The sequence below is a fragment of the Meles meles genome, chromosome 9, assembly GCF_922984935.1.
Source record: "Meles meles chromosome 9, mMelMel3.1 paternal haplotype, whole genome shotgun sequence".
Taxonomy (NCBI): domain Eukaryota; kingdom Metazoa; phylum Chordata; class Mammalia; order Carnivora; family Mustelidae; genus Meles; species Meles meles.
Window position 1 is genome coordinate 54,653,864 of NC_060074.1, and position 16,747 is coordinate 54,670,610.

At 39.0% G+C, this 16,747-nt stretch overlaps 1 protein-coding gene across 2 annotated transcripts in view; it reads left to right on the forward strand.

Moving 5' to 3' along the window:
- The window catches only part of GPD2 (glycerol-3-phosphate dehydrogenase 2), a 142,883-nt gene that overhangs the window by 110,377 nt on the left and 15,759 nt on the right, over positions 1-16,747 (forward strand). For both annotated transcript variants that reach the window (XM_046019365.1, XM_046019364.1), the window contains exon 9: positions 6,472-6,665. In XM_046019365.1, coding sequence (XP_045875321.1) covers positions 6,472-6,665 — 194 coding nt within the window. The remainder of the gene's footprint in view (positions 1-6,471; positions 6,666-16,747) is intronic.

A 16,747-nucleotide genomic window follows, 5' to 3' on the forward strand; every position in this document is an offset into this window, starting at 1 on the left:
AACTGTACTGGTATATAGAAATACTAAAGGGGGTTCTCTTTAGGTGATATGGTCATGGGTAACAGTTAAAGGTGCTAATTTCTAGGTAATGTGGGTAGGATGAGAGTGATCTCTTCCGTATTTTTGAAATCTTCCATAAAGGTTATATAAATCCTTTAATATTTGATAAAATGGATGTACAGAATCTGTATTTTGTTTAACATCACCTTCTCCTGGAATGCCATCCTGCTGTGTTCTGTGATACTGCTGCTTCATTATCAGTTTTTCAGTAACTAAATTTTCCTGAGGAGAGATACACCTAATTTGTACACTTCTACCTAGAAAAATATTACAATTCTATCCAAAAAAAATATGGAACTCTATTTCTTATCCACCAACTTCCAAGATTTCTTTCTCATTTTCTAAATGTCTATGTGTAATAAGTAGATCATTAATAGTATTTTCACTTAGGACTGAAGAAAGTAAGGTGTTTTCAGGCTCAATACTAAAAAGTATGCTGGAGTACTTTAAATAGAGTTCTAAAAACTGTTAGCCAGAGTTTAATTAAATGAGGAGAGAAGTAAATATATGGAAATATGCAAATGTTTCTTATATATAGGAAATTTTCAACTATAGTTCCATTCATAATTATATCCATTTATTTTCTATTGGATTAATATATGCAAGGATAGCTCATTTGTAAGTTTTTTTGGAGGGGTTTGTTTCTTTAAAATATCTTTTAGACTATAGATATAGTACCTGAACTATGGACACACACATTATCATATTTGTTTGGATCTTAGTAGATTCAATATAATCTCGTGGGTATTATATTTCACGTTTTCTTCACTATTGCCCCATGATATCAGAGGACCTATTAACCCCTATGTTAATTCTGCCACTTAATAATGACATCAGTTGGAACGGGCCAATTTATTCTGTAAACCTTAGTTTACCCATCATTAAAATGGGGAGACAGAGGGCAAATTAAGGTGATGCCTTGGTACAGAAGTATAGAACTTGCTGTTCATCACTTTACTTCTTACTGACTGCGTGACCTTGGCAAGTGACTTCTTTCAACTTCTGGGTATTTATTTCATGATAGTACCTAATTTATATATATTTTGACACTGATCCTTCAATTATTTTTTTAATTAAAATATAACATATTGTTTGTTTCAGGGGTACAGGTCTGTGAATCATCAGTCTGACACAATTCACAGCACTCACCATAGTACATACCCTCCCCAGTGTCCATCATCCAGCTTCCCCGCCCCCTGCCCCCAGTTCCAGCAACCCTCAGTTTGTTTCCTGAGATTAAGAGTCTCTTATGGTGGGGCACCTGGGTGGCTCAGTGGGTTAAGCCGCTGCCTTCGGCTCAGGTCATGATCTCAGGGTCCTGGGATCGAGTCCCACATCGGGCTCTCTGCTCAGCAGAGAGCCTGCTTCCCTTCCTCTCTCTCTGCCTGCCTCTCTGTGGTTTCTCTCTGTCAAATAAATAAAATCTTTAAAAAAAAAAAAAAGAGTCTCTTATGGTTTGTTTCCCTCTCTGGTTTCGTCTTGTTTCATTTTCAGTTCCTTCCCCTGTGGTCCCCTGTCTTGTTTCCCTAACTCCTCATATCAGAGAGATCATATGATAATTGTCTTTCTCTGATTGATTACTTTGTATCTGTTTTATTGACTACTCTTCATGACGTGTCTGGCACCTATAGTGACCAGTAAGTATTTTTTTTTTTAAAGATTTATTTATTTGACAGATAGAGATTACAAGTAGGCAGAGAGGCAGGCAGAGAGAGAGAGAGGAGGAAGCAGGCTCCCAGCCAAGCAGAGAACCTGATGCGGGGCTCGATCCCAGGACCCCGGGATCATGACCTGAGCCGAAGGCAGAGGTTTTTACCCGCTGAGCCACCCAGGCGCCCCCAGTAAGTATTTTTGAATGTGTTAACTTGCCCAAATTGAGATTCTTGCTTTTTCACCTATAAGGGATATTTTTAATATAGAGAAATTGTAATTTCTCTATATGAACATATGAATATGAAATTAAGATGAAAACAAAATGTGATTCTTCGTTTTAGTGCTCAGATAGCCCACGTGTACAAAAGAGAATAAGTAAAAGTAATCACTGTGGAAAAATAGATACAAAATGAAGAGTGAGAGTCTTTCTTCTTCCCCAGGTTCCCTACCTTTTCCCTCACTTCAGTTCTTCTCTGATAATCTATAACATTTCCTGATGATTCCTTCTGTAAAATTGTGTGTTTATACTTGCACAACTGTCTGTCCTTTTAAAAATTTTACGTGAAAGAGGTCACACTACACGTTTAGTCCTGCACGATACTTCATAACCTGCTAATAACAGAGGAGGTCGGTGTTTTCAAAGAAATATGAATATGTATCACCTGGATGTAGTATTTTCAAAATGAAATGCCTTTCATAACCCCCCCTAAATTTGTCATTAGCTTCAGGGCCCCTCTCCATGAATCATGAAAGTGTTAGTGGCCGCTGGGCCTGCTTCCGATGCAGTAAGGGATCTCGTGCTACTTTGGGAGAAATGAATGTCCCCATTTGTAGCACTTTGAACTCTAACCACTATACAGCCTGTCTGAAACCTTAGAGGAGTGGTTTGCAGCCTACTTCCCATTCGAGGTCTGTTGCCCCTCCATTTGGGATTATGGCCTGGATTAAGGGTTTATTCCCTCTTTAGCACTGACCTTAAGGCATCCCAGAGGGATGGTTTTGCTTTCCATATCAACTGGAATATGGGGTCAGACTAAAATGCCTCTCTGGACTCATTGATTAGTCACATTCAATTATAGCTCAAGGGTTTGACAAGGTCCTCGGGTGGGGAGGGGGTGAGTCAGGACTCCTGGGGCAGCCCTATAAACTGACTGGTGGGACCTAAGGCCTAACATTTCCACTAGCACCTGATCAGTTTAGAAATGCAGTGAGTTCAGTAGCCACTGACATGTTGGGGGTAGGCTGGTAAAATATAGAGCAAGGACCATGTGTATGCCCTGTTGGGCTGTTTTGGGAGTATCATCATGTCACTTATTAAGCTTGTTATGATCCTAACATACACATGCACAGTAGCAACTTTCTTGTTTGGATTATTTTAATTTCAGGAAACCCAGCCAACAGAAATCATTTATTTTTAAAGGTACTCTTTAGCTGACACTAAGAAGGAATCTGTAATTTTCATCAGAGTTGTAGCTAAATGCTCTTTCAAAAGCAGCAACGACGCAACAAATGACTAACATACATGAAAATAATAATCTCCTCTTTCTACCTATGGATGCCTTTTACCTCTAGCAAGAGGCCAATTTTTTTTTTTTATATTGCTGTGTGCATACTGATAGCTCTAACACTGATTGCTAAGTAGTTAACAATAAATTGATTTCAGTTTAAATAAGGGTACTTCAGGAAGGCAGTGGTCTGCATGAGAAAAATGTTCATTATGTTTAATCCTAGACACACACATAAATTAGCAGCAAGCTTTGCCTCCTGATGTCAAGTGAATCATACATATTGAAAAAAGACCTGTCTCCCTGGGCTGTACATACTTTCACTGTCGTTGATAGCCGTTTTCCAACTTCAGCATGACCTTGCAGAATTAATCCTTCATAAGAAAACAAACTTTTTCCCAAAGGGAGAGTATGAATTAGGTAATTTAGAACTGATGAAAGGTATTTCCAAGTGGATTCTTAAAATTTTATACCGTTCATTAGGTGCTTTGTCTTCCCTCTGTGCCTGTTAATTTTATGTTTGACACATATGTCTTTGCTTAAGCAGTTGATTCTCTACAGGTTCCAGTTACGTGTGTGTTGGTAACCATCACCTTCACCCTTTAAACCGCTTTTATTGCACTGAAAGGTTTTCGAGGATTCAGTTGTTGTGCTTTTCTTTTTTTTTTTTTTAATTTATTTATTTGACAGACAAGAGATCACAAGTAGGCAGAGGCAGGCAGAGAGAGGAAGGGAAGCAGGCTTCCCGCCGAGCAGAGAGCACCATGCGGGGCTTGATCCCAGGACCCTGAGATCATGACCTGAGCGGAAGGCTGAGGCTTTAACCCACTGAGCCACCCAGGCGCCCCAGTTGTTGTGCTTTTCTAATAGCATTTCATGTCTAGGTGGATGACTATTACAATTTTATGTTAAAGTTTATCAGGTTTATTGGTTATTTAAGCACATCGTATGATATCTGGTCCATAAAATGATCATACATAAAATATACCAACATAGGGGCACCCGGGTGGCTCAGTGGGTTAAAACCTCTGCCTTCGGCTCAGGTCATGATCCCAGAGTCCTGGGATCGACCCCCGCATCTGGCTCTCTGCTCCTCTCTGCTTCCTCCTCTCTCTCTGTCTGCCTCTCTGCCTACTCGTGATCTCTGTCTGTCAAGTAAATAAATTAAAAAATCTATATATATACATATACATATATATATGTATATATATATGCCAACATATAGTGGGCTCCTTAAACATTAGGATATGGAATTTCTCCTTTTCTTTCAACATGGTACTGTTGATCACATTGAAAACTTGAACTCTGAATGAGTTAATTCCCAGTACCAAAGTGACTGATTTAATGTAAGGGTATATTAACCCAGGATCAAATCAGTTGCTTACAAAATACATAATTAACTAGTTTCTTTTAAGATTTTTAAGGGAGACTTAGGACAAACACAAAGCAAAAAAACGTATAAAATATTCTCTACTTGTAGTTTTCAACATATAAAAATGAAAGTAAATTATTTTCTTTAAGTAAGACTGAGTGAAGATGAGATCTTAGCTGAAAGCTTAAATGATTGACTCGCTTCTGTGGTGCTTTCTGTATATGCTAAATAGAACTGTGGCCCACTCTCTTGGTGTCTCTCAAGTGTGCTGTAGACAGTGTTTCTTTATACAAAGGATGTGTGGAAATGGCAGCATTTCATGGAACGGATGGGTCTTTGCAAAGAAAGACTCCTACTCCTTGTGGTTTACGTAAAGAAGGTGCATTAGCTAAGCTGATTATACAATCTTTTTTTTTTAAACAAGTTATTTTGTAGATCTTTATTTTTTTTATTTTTTTATACTTTTTTAAAGTAAGCTGTATGCCCAACGTGAGGTTTAAGTCATGATCCCAACATCAAGAATCGTGTGTTCTACCAACTGGGCTGGCCGGGGCTCTTAGACTTCTTTTTCATGAAATAATTATTTTTGTTTGTTTTTAAACAGTTGTTAGTCTCTTATCCTTACACAAATGAATCAATAGGAGTTAAAAAAAAAACATTTTTTCAAGGGAATAATAAACAGAAAAAGTTGACTGTTTGCCCTTTAAAATTTGTGGGTATGGGAGGGACTTGTTGAAACTTACTTAAACCAAATGGAATTACGTTTTCTATTTAAGAAATTTCATTAATGGAAACTGAAGATACTGTTAACATTGGCTTGCTATGAGAATTCAGTAACTGAGGCTTTGCAGGGACTCTGTAAACATGAGACATCAAGATTCCTCCCACCCTTTATCAACTTCTCCAAATTTCTTTGAATGGTTAATGAATGCATTAAAATAATGTTTTCTACTGATCTACTGACACAATTGAACAGGGTTTGTTAATATGTATTTATAGTTGCCTGTTGTTTCAAGTATGTTTTATACTTTGGCTTGAGAATATTAAGTATACATTTAGTGAAAATTACTGACTAATATTTTGGAAGATTTTATGTAATCTGTCCGAAGAGGCATCCTTGAACCTTAATTTAATAGCATAGTACCTTAGGCTCTTACTTCTGTTTAAAGACTGTCATTGCTAAGATATCCCTTTCTTTTTGACCTTGTCCTGATACATTCTTATTTAGGTAGTAGGATAAAATGAGCCCTTTTCTCATTGATGTACTTCTTGAGGTTTCTGTAGAACTGAAATAAAGTGAGAAGTCTCATATTTGGTGAAGTGGTATAAGTCCATCTAGGTTACAAAGGAGTAAAGAACTTTTTGATTACATGTTAGTTTCTAGAAACTTAGACCCCTGGCTTTTCTCATGTACTTCTGAGACCTTATGCTGAAAGATGTGCCAAATGTCAAATGTCCCAGGAAAATACTTTTCATAGACTTGAAAAAAGGTTGAAGAGCTCTCCTTAATTGACCATCATAAAAGGAATTAGAGACATTTATCCCACTGACATTATCTGATGTGAATGGTCCAAGGAATATAAAAAAACCAAACAATTGGAAGGTGAAGTCCACTTTCTTAATTAACCTTGCATTGTTGAAATGGGGGGGGGGGGCTTGTTCTGCTGTGAATTTTATTATCACACTTGCTCCATTCTTTTTTGTTATCAAAATTATTTTTTTTCCTTTAAGAATTTCTACAGTACAGCATTGGCAGTAAAAGTAATAGGTCACTTGTTTCTCGTTTGCTTATATGACCATTAGTGAATAGTTTTTACAATGCAGATGGAGGACTAAACTTCTACTAATTTCAGAAATGTATAACCCTTCTTTTTACATTAGCCCCGAGAGCATGGGACTTCTTGACCCAGCAACGAGTGATGGGCGAGTTATCTTCTTCTTACCCTGGCAAAAGATGACTATAGCTGGCACGACTGACACGCCAACTGATGTCACACACCATCCCATTCCTTCGGAAGAAGATATCAATTTCATTTTGAATGAAGTGCGGAACTACCTGAGTTGTGACGTTGAAGGTAACTGATGCATTCCTCTGAGTTTGTTTTCCTTCTTTTATACCTCCCGGCCCCGCCCAGCTCTCACTGGTAACGGCTGCAGCCCCTGTCTGACTCCTCTTTACACCAGGTCAGCTCTGACTCTTCTGTACTGACCACTTCTTCTGGAAGACTTAGGGGGCCCAAATTATAGCACAGTGGGAAGACGTTGCCTTTGATCCTCTGTACTCTCTGCCTTCACATGAAGAGAATCGCACAGTCTTCCTGATAGTTTCTTTTTTTTTTTTTTAAGATTTTATTTATTTATTTGACAGAGAGAGATCACAAGTAGACAGAGAGGCAGGCAGAGATAGAGAGAGGGAAGCAGGCTCCCTGCTGAGCAGAGAGCCCGATGCGGGGCTCGATCCCAGGACCCTGAGATCGTGACCTGAGCCGAAGGCAGCGGCTTAACCCACTGAGCCACCCAAGCGCCCTTCCTGATAGTTTCTAAGGGCTGTACATGAACCAAAGTGAACTCCAACACTCGTGCTCTCTGAGGAGAGAATGAAATGTTTGCATCACGATTTAATTTCCAGAGTTAGGAAGATCTGATTCACAGATACAGGATAGCCAAAGGAAATAATGAACCAAAGAAATGAGAGGATGGACATCTATAACCGAAGAAGCTTAGTGAGTTTTACTGTATGAAAAGTGGAGTGTTGGTAGTGGATTTATAAGTATGCTTTTTTTAAATGGAAAAAGCCAAAGTTGATGTGTTTTCCCTGCTCACCTGGGCATACTGTACTTTTACTTTGGATGTTATAGTATTTTCTCCACTGTACATGTATAACGAATAGTTTTTACCTGACTAGTTCCAGAAGTTTTCCAACATTATCCTCTATTTCCTTCCTTGGTTCATAGCCTCACCACCTAGTCACTCAAGCTAGAAATGGCATGGCTGTTGCTGGCGATCCTTCTCCCTCCACATCCGGTTCGGTTCCTACCCATGCTTCCTTTGAGGTATCACGGAAATCCCCTCTCGTGTCATTGTCCTGGTCACACCAGCATCAACTTCTCACTCAAGCAGTTACATGGGCCCTCTAACTGGCTTCCAGAGGTCAGGCCCCGGTGCCCCTGCAGGCTGACCCTGCCACCGGGACCCTCCTATAATTCTCGTCGTCACCTCCTTGCTCAAGAATATCCCTGGGATGTCTTCTCGTTGACTTTGGGAGAAATTCTAAACTATCTCGCGTGCGCCCTAAGGCCCATCACGACTGGTCTTTGCAGCTTCATACTCTGCCAACCCACCTTTATGCATTTTATAGTCTTGTTCTTTCCAAATCAGTTCATGCATTTTAAACCTCACGCTTTGCTTAGGAGGAAGCTTCGCTCTGGAATGCCCATTCTCCCAACTTCTCATCTTGCCAAAATACTGTTTCTACTTCAGAAACCGTCTATTCTTATCCTTTGTACTTCCATAGAACGTTGGTCAAGTGTATCACAACGTTGTATTACAGGGAAGAGTGTAAGATACATTTTACTTGGAGCTCCTGGACGGTAAGGGTTCTTTATTCAGCTTCCAAGCTTGTCTGTCTGGTATACTACTCATCTTTGTTTTGAGGGAAAATGAATTAGTAATAGGAGCTTTCAGAATTTTTGATGCGGGTAGTGAAAATCTTTCTATATTAAGATAGAAATTTTAAGATTTTTGAAAAATAGTTTTCATCTATTTATATCAGGAATCTTCTGTAATGTTGGCTTCAGTGGAGGACACGCAGAGACACAATTTTCTTCTTGATGTGACTCACTAAAATCTATGAATCCTTTTTCCCTAAAGGATTTTTTTGTCATCTTGTGATCACACATTTGCAAACAAACAAAATAAACTGCTTTAAAAAAATGGTCCCGGGGACTCTCCTAGTTTAATTGAACGATCCATATTGTATAGTTTTAGTTTCTTCTGATTTCAAGTAACGGATGTCCTTTCATTTTGAAAAATTTGTCATTTCATTTTGAAAAATTTCATTTTTCATGGCACAAATATATTAACCAAATGTAACTGAGATCTACGGGGCTAACGTTTATACGCTCACACACACACACCCTCACAGAGAGTTATTTGGGAAATGGTCGTGCCTTGTTTAATGTCCACTGAAATTTCAGTACTCAAAATGCAATGCAATTTTAGGTGGATACTTTTTTTCCCCCCTTTTGAAATCTAAGAGGAGTTTCATCTGGATATGATTGTATTTTAATGGTTGACTATTGTAAATGAACCCTGCTTCATTTCACATTTGCCTGAGTATGATATTTGTTAAAAGGGCGTTTATATTGGGCCCTAAGAGCAAGCAGGAAGTTTAGATTGTTGGAGCAAGAAGTAAAATTAATTCAAGAGCAGAGAGCTCTATGTTGACAGTTTCCAAATTCTTAAAGTTCAAATGCAGTAAGATGAGAAATTTAACTGCTTATATGTGCTGAGAGGCTGCATGTGCTGGAAGCAGGTGTAGGTTCCAAAAGCTGCTGTGCCCATGTCGTAGGTGGGGACTTCCACCAGTGAAATGAGTCTTGGGCTGTAGCAGAGACAGAAGCCTGCGCCCCTTCCTCACTTTTCTTCTGCCTGTGAATGCAGAGGGCACTGAGCAATGCCTGCTGGAACTGGGGTGGTCCGGGAAAGTCTCGTCGATTCACATGCCTTTTGGTAGTCAGGTGAATTGGTAAAACTGACAAAAAAGGGTTTGGTTTGGTTTTGTTTTGTTTTTGCTTTTGCTTTTTTTGGCCAATTTTGATTTTTGGTAAAAGTGGCCAAATTCATATCTAAACACTATAGATCAGGCCTATCTCCTAACCGTCCGAGGATTCTTGGGATTAAGAATTCCCTGAGGAATGGGGCGCCTGGGTGGCTCAGTGGGTTAAAGCCTCTGCCTTTGGCTCGGGTCATGATCTCAGGGTCCTGGGATCGAACCCTGCATCGGGCTCTCTGCTCAGTGGGGAGTCTGCTTCCCCCCCCCCCCGCCTGCCTCTCTGCCTACTTGTGATCTCTCTCTCTGTCAAATAAATTAATAAAATCTTTAAAAAAAAAAAAAAAGAATTCCCAGGGGAGCAAATATCTGGGGTAAAAGCAGAGGTGACAGCTCTTCATGTACTTCACTTATTTCCCTGCGCCCACCGTCTGTCACACCTGTGCCCTTATCACCTTGTTCTTTTTAAAAACTAGTAATTAATTAATAATTCCTTATAGTTTGGGGGTGTTTTTATTTTTTTCCATCTGTATTTCTAGTTGATCAAAGGCCTCATATTTGAGGAGTTTCCCTCAGTCTTGGAAGAATGCAGTTTCTACTGTGTGTTTTTATCTTAAGTGGAGAGATATAAATATGTATTTTTTCAAGGAATTTTGGAGTAACTCGATTTCTCTTCCATTATGATGAAGGGTAGAGAGGAAGTCAGCTTCAGGCGCTACTCAGTCCTTTGACGGTAGGCTGGTGCTGCCCATCTTTTAGCCCTTCCATTTGTCAGTTATGGCTAATCCATGCATTATTTTTTAAAACTCTACAATTACCGAACACGTTTTAGGCTAGACACTCTACAGAGCATATTGCCCATACCATCTGGTTCCTCATGACAACCTTACCTGGTATATTTTGTTGTTCCCACTTTATAGACATGGAGACTGAGGCCCCATGAGTGTGAGTCTCTTGCCCACGATTTGTCCGTGTTGGAGCCAGGGTGACGACAAGTCAGTCTAGCCTCTGAGTACCACAGGGTTCTCTGACTGGTAGTTCCAGGTTTTATGATGTGATGTTGTATCCACCAGGGAGCGGATTACGTCTCTCATTTCATTTCCTGGAAGCTGCTAGACACTTGCAGAATGTTAATGACCTTTGCTCTGCACTGGCCTTATTTGGATTTGAATGTTAAAGTAGAGGAGATTTCCTATCTCATAACTAATCCCTCGGGCCAAGCAGTCTTCTCTGCAGATTGGAAAAAATCAAGTTTGTTTAGGTCCTAGAGCAGTAGTTTTGAAATGTTTTGCATTCACCAGGGTTGACATAATCATTTTAAAAGGATTTATTAAATGGATGAATAAGTAAAATTCTGACAACAGTTTCTGAGCCTCCCCAAATGGCTATATCCTTAAGGAAGAAGGAAAAAAAAAGTGTCAAATCTTAACACTCCATGCTGTTCTCAGCAGCTGCCACACTTCTGCAGAACGCGTCGGAACAATTCTGAAAAGCATTTTGCCTGTTGGGAATAAGACCATGTCTTCTTTTACGATTTAGAAAGCTTTCCATTCACAGGCTGAATTTTCTAGATTACTTGTTTGTTCTTTTCTGAAATGGGTAATTGATAGTTGTGTGATGTGTATCGGGTGAGGAAGAAAAATGATCTTTTGAAAAATGTATCATTAAGTCGGCCGGGGAGAGGTTAATCAGAAGGAGGCAGTGGTGAAACGAAGCTATGACTTGAAGGGATTGAGAGAGACGGGAGATTTGCCGAGTGCTTTATCCGTGTAGTTTTCCTGGAGTGTTTCTCCAGGCAGCGTCTTGAGTCGTACACAGGTTTTCACATATGCAATTAGTACTGTTTATAGATTGCCTGTTATTCAATTAACAACCGAGCTGGCCATATCGACTCGCTGCAGACCTGCCTTTTCCCTGCCAGCGAGTGTACCAGGGTTATCAACTTACACAGGCTTGGATGTCTTCCAGCTGTTTAATGATAGTGTCACACGCTCTGCTTTTTCTAGTTTCATTAGTTTATAAATGTAATATGGTATCTTATTTCTGTGATTAACACTTCATTTCAGCAGGTTAAACATGCTGGTAGAGAAGTATTGATTTCTGACGCGATTTCCCCTGTGTTCGTTGAGATATTTTCACATGCTTTTTATTGATTTTCTGCAAGCAGCAAACATGAGAAAGAACACCCCAAAACGTATGGCTAAATAACCCACGTGAGGCAAAGCCGCGCATTTGGCTCTTAATTGTCACTTCCTGTGGGCTTCATTTTCCATTAATTTTTAAAACAAACACTTGTCTTGCCAAGGCGTTAAGAGTAGAAGTATTCATTATAATTTGAAACAATTACACAGCACTTAGTCTTGTCAACCAACTGTGAAAAATGTCTATTGAACTTTATTATTTACATTTTACTCTTTATATATTATATACACCAAAACCTGAAGGAGTTATTTATTGGGATTGCAACAAAAATAATCCTTAACCGTGATGGTAAAGGGACTCTCGTTTTGAAAATATCACCAAGTACTTTTACACGCTGTGGAGAGGCTCATGTGGGCTTTTAAACATCTAGGCATTTGGCACTTAAAACAGTCGACTGGGTGCCCACGGGGTGCCCCCTGGGTGAGCGGTTCTAATAAGTGGTGTTTAATGAGGACTTTCCTCAATTCCCATAGTAATGTCGTTTCCTGTCATCTTGTTTTATTAAAGCATTTATTTATGTTAAAAGAGAATATCCAGTTGTTTAAATATATAATCATTACATACAAAGCTTGGGATATTGGCTCGGAGGCCCAAATATTATTACTTTTGATTTTGTAATGTAGGCTGTTCTTGTTTGATACAAAAACATTTAGAGAATGTTTTAATGGGCTGCTTCATATTTATTGACCACTCTACATGACCCCTACTTAATGGATATTGGGAATTGGGCCATTGGGGTATTGGGAAATATTAGAATTGACATTGCTAAAAACTTTGAACATGATGAGAAAAATGAACCAGCAATGAAACCTCGTTTAGCTATCCCGGCAGTATAAGAACAAGAAAAACCAAGATGAATTTTTGAGCTCTGAACCATAAAGCCTTGACTTGAGTGATTTTCTTTCATGTATTATACCTTGGAGAATTTAAAGTAGGTGATGTCCGCTACCTACCCTTGGCTACAACCTGAACGATAGAAATGACTTCTGGGTACGAACTTGAGGGTAGTACTTAGTTTAGTAAATACTTCAGTATTTAAATTAGTAAAAGTCCATACTTAATTTAGTAACTTTTAGTACTTAATTTGGTAAAAATAATTTTTATTTCTTTGAACTCATGAGATTAGTAGGAGAGAAGGAGGATACTTCAAAATGATAGATATGGAACACGTCGACAGTAAAATATTTGGGGGGAAAGCACATTATTACAGCAGATTGTATTCTCGTGAGAGAAGGAAATACAATCAAATTTCATTGAAAGGATGCTCAATTAGAGATGTGGGTGAGGGGACAATGGCGGGGTGTACCTGGCTTGATGACCGACTGGGACAAGGGTGAGACCTACTGCTTGGGCGTTTTTTTGTTTGTTTGTTTGTTTTTTCCATTTTATTTATTTTTTCAGCGTAACAGTATTCATTCTTTTTGCACAACACCCAGTGCTCCATGCAAAACGTGCCCTCCCCATTACCCACCACCTGTTCCCCCAACCTCCCACCCTTGACCCTTCAAAACCCTCAGGTTGCCCCAACCTCCCACCCCTGACCCTTCAAAACCCTCAGGTTGTTTTTCAGAGTCCATAGTCTCTTATGGTTCGCCTCCCCTCCCCAATGTCCATAGCCCGCTCCCCCTCTCCCAATCCCACCTCCCCCCAGGAACCCCCAGTTTGTTTTGTGAGATTGAGTCATTTATGGTTTGTCTCCCTCCCAATCCCATCTTGTTTCATTTTTATTCTAGAGCTAACTTGTGTAATATCATAGCCCGTGCATGTGCATATCGTGGGGCTATTTCATTTTTAATTAGTTAAAAGTAAGTAAAATTTGAAATGCAGTTCCTCAGTCACATGAAGCACATTCCAAGTGCTTCCCAGGCTCTTGCCGCAAGTGGCTGGTGAATTGGGGGGGTATAGAGGTAGAGCGTTTCCAGCACTGCCAAAAAGTCTGTGGCACAGGGCTGCTCGATGGAATCAACATGTATTTATACACCTTTTAGAGAAGGGAATACCCAATTTAAAAGAGTCGTTGAATTTGTATTTTTGTTTGTTTGTTTTATAAAATAAATGTCTTATCTTGTAAAAAAAAAAAAAAAAAGCGAAACAAAACAAAACCCTCCAGACCTACGAAGGATCAAGAGGTGAGAAATTCAGTGCTTCTGCAATGCCTAAGGAGCATGGTCCTTATTTCTCCTCACTCTGTCACCCTCCAAGTTGACTTCATCCTGGGGTGGTTTCCAGCCAATGCAGCCGCAGCCGTTTCAGGCAGAATTGAAAGATAGCTTAACGATTCTCTCTTCTGTCTACTGCTTTTGAATCTCTTTCTCCAAAGAACTTTAATTAGGGTTTAACAGTGTGCAAGGTTTCTACTGTGGGTGAGTGGTTGATAAGGAGTGAATTTAGTTCAGTTACTTTCCATCTTTTATACGAGAGGTTAGAAGTCATGGTTTATGTGCTTAGCTATGCTCTGCTCTATGGACATATGTTATGCCTGTGGCCCTGACTGGTCATTACTTAATTCCAGTGGGGGAGAGGGACAAGCACGTTATCCCTCAGCAGGTAATATCCCTCAGCTGGAATCCCTCAGCATTTTGAATAATCCACAAAAATCATTAAATCTGAAGGTTGGGAGAACAGATAGATAACCTGATCCAACCACCCTCTGGTCTAATAATGTAAAAATCCTGCAGACCATAAAGACTGATTCATATTTTAAATATGACTTAAAATTTGATTATCCTGACGGGTATCTTTTTAGATAAATTTAATTCCAACATTCATCTGATATAATTCTGGGGTTAAAGAGCTAAATGCTAAAATAGAAAATAATTTAAGGCACCTAACATATTATAAACTCTTCTTGGTAGTGTTTTCTTTTTTTCAGTATCAACTTCAAGAGTAAGGATTAAAAATGGGATCAGTATACATAATGTTTTATTTAATATTTCTCTAGAAGGGAAACCTCAAATATTTTAGTTTGGTCTTCTTGTTTTAGACAACATAATTTTGTGAATGTGTTTTTCTGCCTGTTATACCAGAAAAGGTAAAGCATTTGCCACAAACACTGTTTGCATATGCTTCAGATTTACTCTAGATAGTCTAATTTTCCATCAAATAATTTTAAAATCAGTCAGAGGGCTTTAAGAGTTGAAGTCAAATTCCTGATCAGTGTAGCCGCCTAAGGAATTTCACAGACATGCTCTGCAGACTGTGGTGACCACAATGACGTTCTATGTGGTTGGTTAAGTTTTATTTTTGACTCAGAGGGCTATTTGAACTCTAATGGAAAATAGTGGTAATTTCCTAGTTAGGTTTTTTGTAAAGATTAAAACATTGCATGATTTGTGTGGACGTTTCACAAGACTTTTGTGGAATTGCATGAAGCAAGAATTAACCCTCATTCCATGGAAGCCATCAGGATAAGTAAACTGAGGAAAGTAACTGAGAATACATATATCAGAAGGGCAGACTGAGAAATGGGACCCTCAGTGCTGAGACTCCCTTAGGTCTCCAGCTAACAAGACTGGAAACCTTTGACTTTCTGCACCAACTTATGATGTTTCTTCTTCCTTTGCTTCTGATGAGGTGTTTAGATAGAGATTGGATTATACACCACTGCAGACATGTGTCACGTTAAGAGTGTGGCCCTCAAGGAGATGTATTAAAATCTGCCACACTTTCCTTAGGTGAATTTATCTTCACCAGAAATCTTTTTTCTTTTTTTTTTTTTTTCCCCATTTGAAGTCAAGGTAGAAGGATTATCTGTCATTCAGTACAATTTGCTTTTAGGGTCTTTCCCCTGTACTTGGTTAGACATCTTTTAAAAACATTATTTTGGACTATTCCAGTCATTTCAAGAAGGCTTTGTGACTCTTTCCATATAGTCTGCTAGATATTTTCGAGATGCTTTTCAGGTGGTACCGTGTATAAACACAGGAGTTTCACTGTACAAGGGCACGTTCCCAAGGACTGAGTGGGATCTGAAATCCATATTGTCCTCTGCTCACAAAACTGTGCTCTCGTGAATGACATACTTTGATTTGAATGAAGTTTGGGCATGGTATGGGCTGGTAAGTGTCCTGATATTTATGTATTACATGTAAAATATTTTCCTTAATCTTGAGACTTGAAATATTTCAAATTTTCCTTTTGTCTTGATTTAAAAAATTTTTTATTTTTTAACCATTTTTAAGCATACAGTTCTGTGGCATTAAATATATTCACATTTTTGTGCAACCATTGCCACTATCCATCTCCAGATCTTTTTTATTGTCCTCAACTCTGTACCCTTTAAACACTGACCTCATATACCCAACTCCCCATTCTGCTTACTGTTGCTACGAATTTAACTACTCTAGGTATTTCGTATAAATGGAACCATACAGTATTCGTCCTTTTGTGAATGATTTATTTTACTTAGCATAATGTCTTCAAGGTAGCATGTGACAGAATTCCCTTACTTTTCAAAGCTGAATAATATTCCATTGTGTGTATAGACCACGTGTTGTTTAGCCATTCATCTCTTGGTGGTCGCTTGGGTTATTTCCATATTTTGACTGTTATGAATGATCCTGCTATGAACATGGGAGTGTACAGATTTTTTGGTTTTCAGTTCTTTGGGGTGTGTATGTACCCAGAATTGTCATTGTTAAATAATATGGTAATTCTATGTTGAATTTTTGAGGAACTGCCGTACACTTATCAGTAGTGGCTGCATCATATTACTTTCCCATCAGTAGTGCATAAGGCTATCCCAGTTTCTCCACATCCTCACCAAAGTTTGTTTTTCTCTGTGTGTGTGTTTTTTTATAGCTTTTTATAATAGTCATCCTAGTGGATATGAAGGTGTATCTCATTGGGTTTTTCATTTGCATTTTTTTTTATTATTATTTTTTTTTAAAGATTTTATTTATTTATTTGACAGAGAGAGATCACAAGTAGATAGAGAGGCAGGCAGAGAGAGAGAGAGGGAAGCAGGCTCCCTGCTGAGCAGAGAGCCCGACGTGGGACTCGATCCCAGGACCCCGAGATCATGACCTGAGCCGAAGGCAGCGGCCCAACCCACTGAGCCACCCAGGCGCCCTCATTTGCATTTTTTAAACTGTTAGTGATATTGGGCAATATTTTATGTGCTTATTGGCCATTTGTATATCTTTTCTGAAGAAATATCTTTTAAAAGTCTTTGTCCATTTTTTC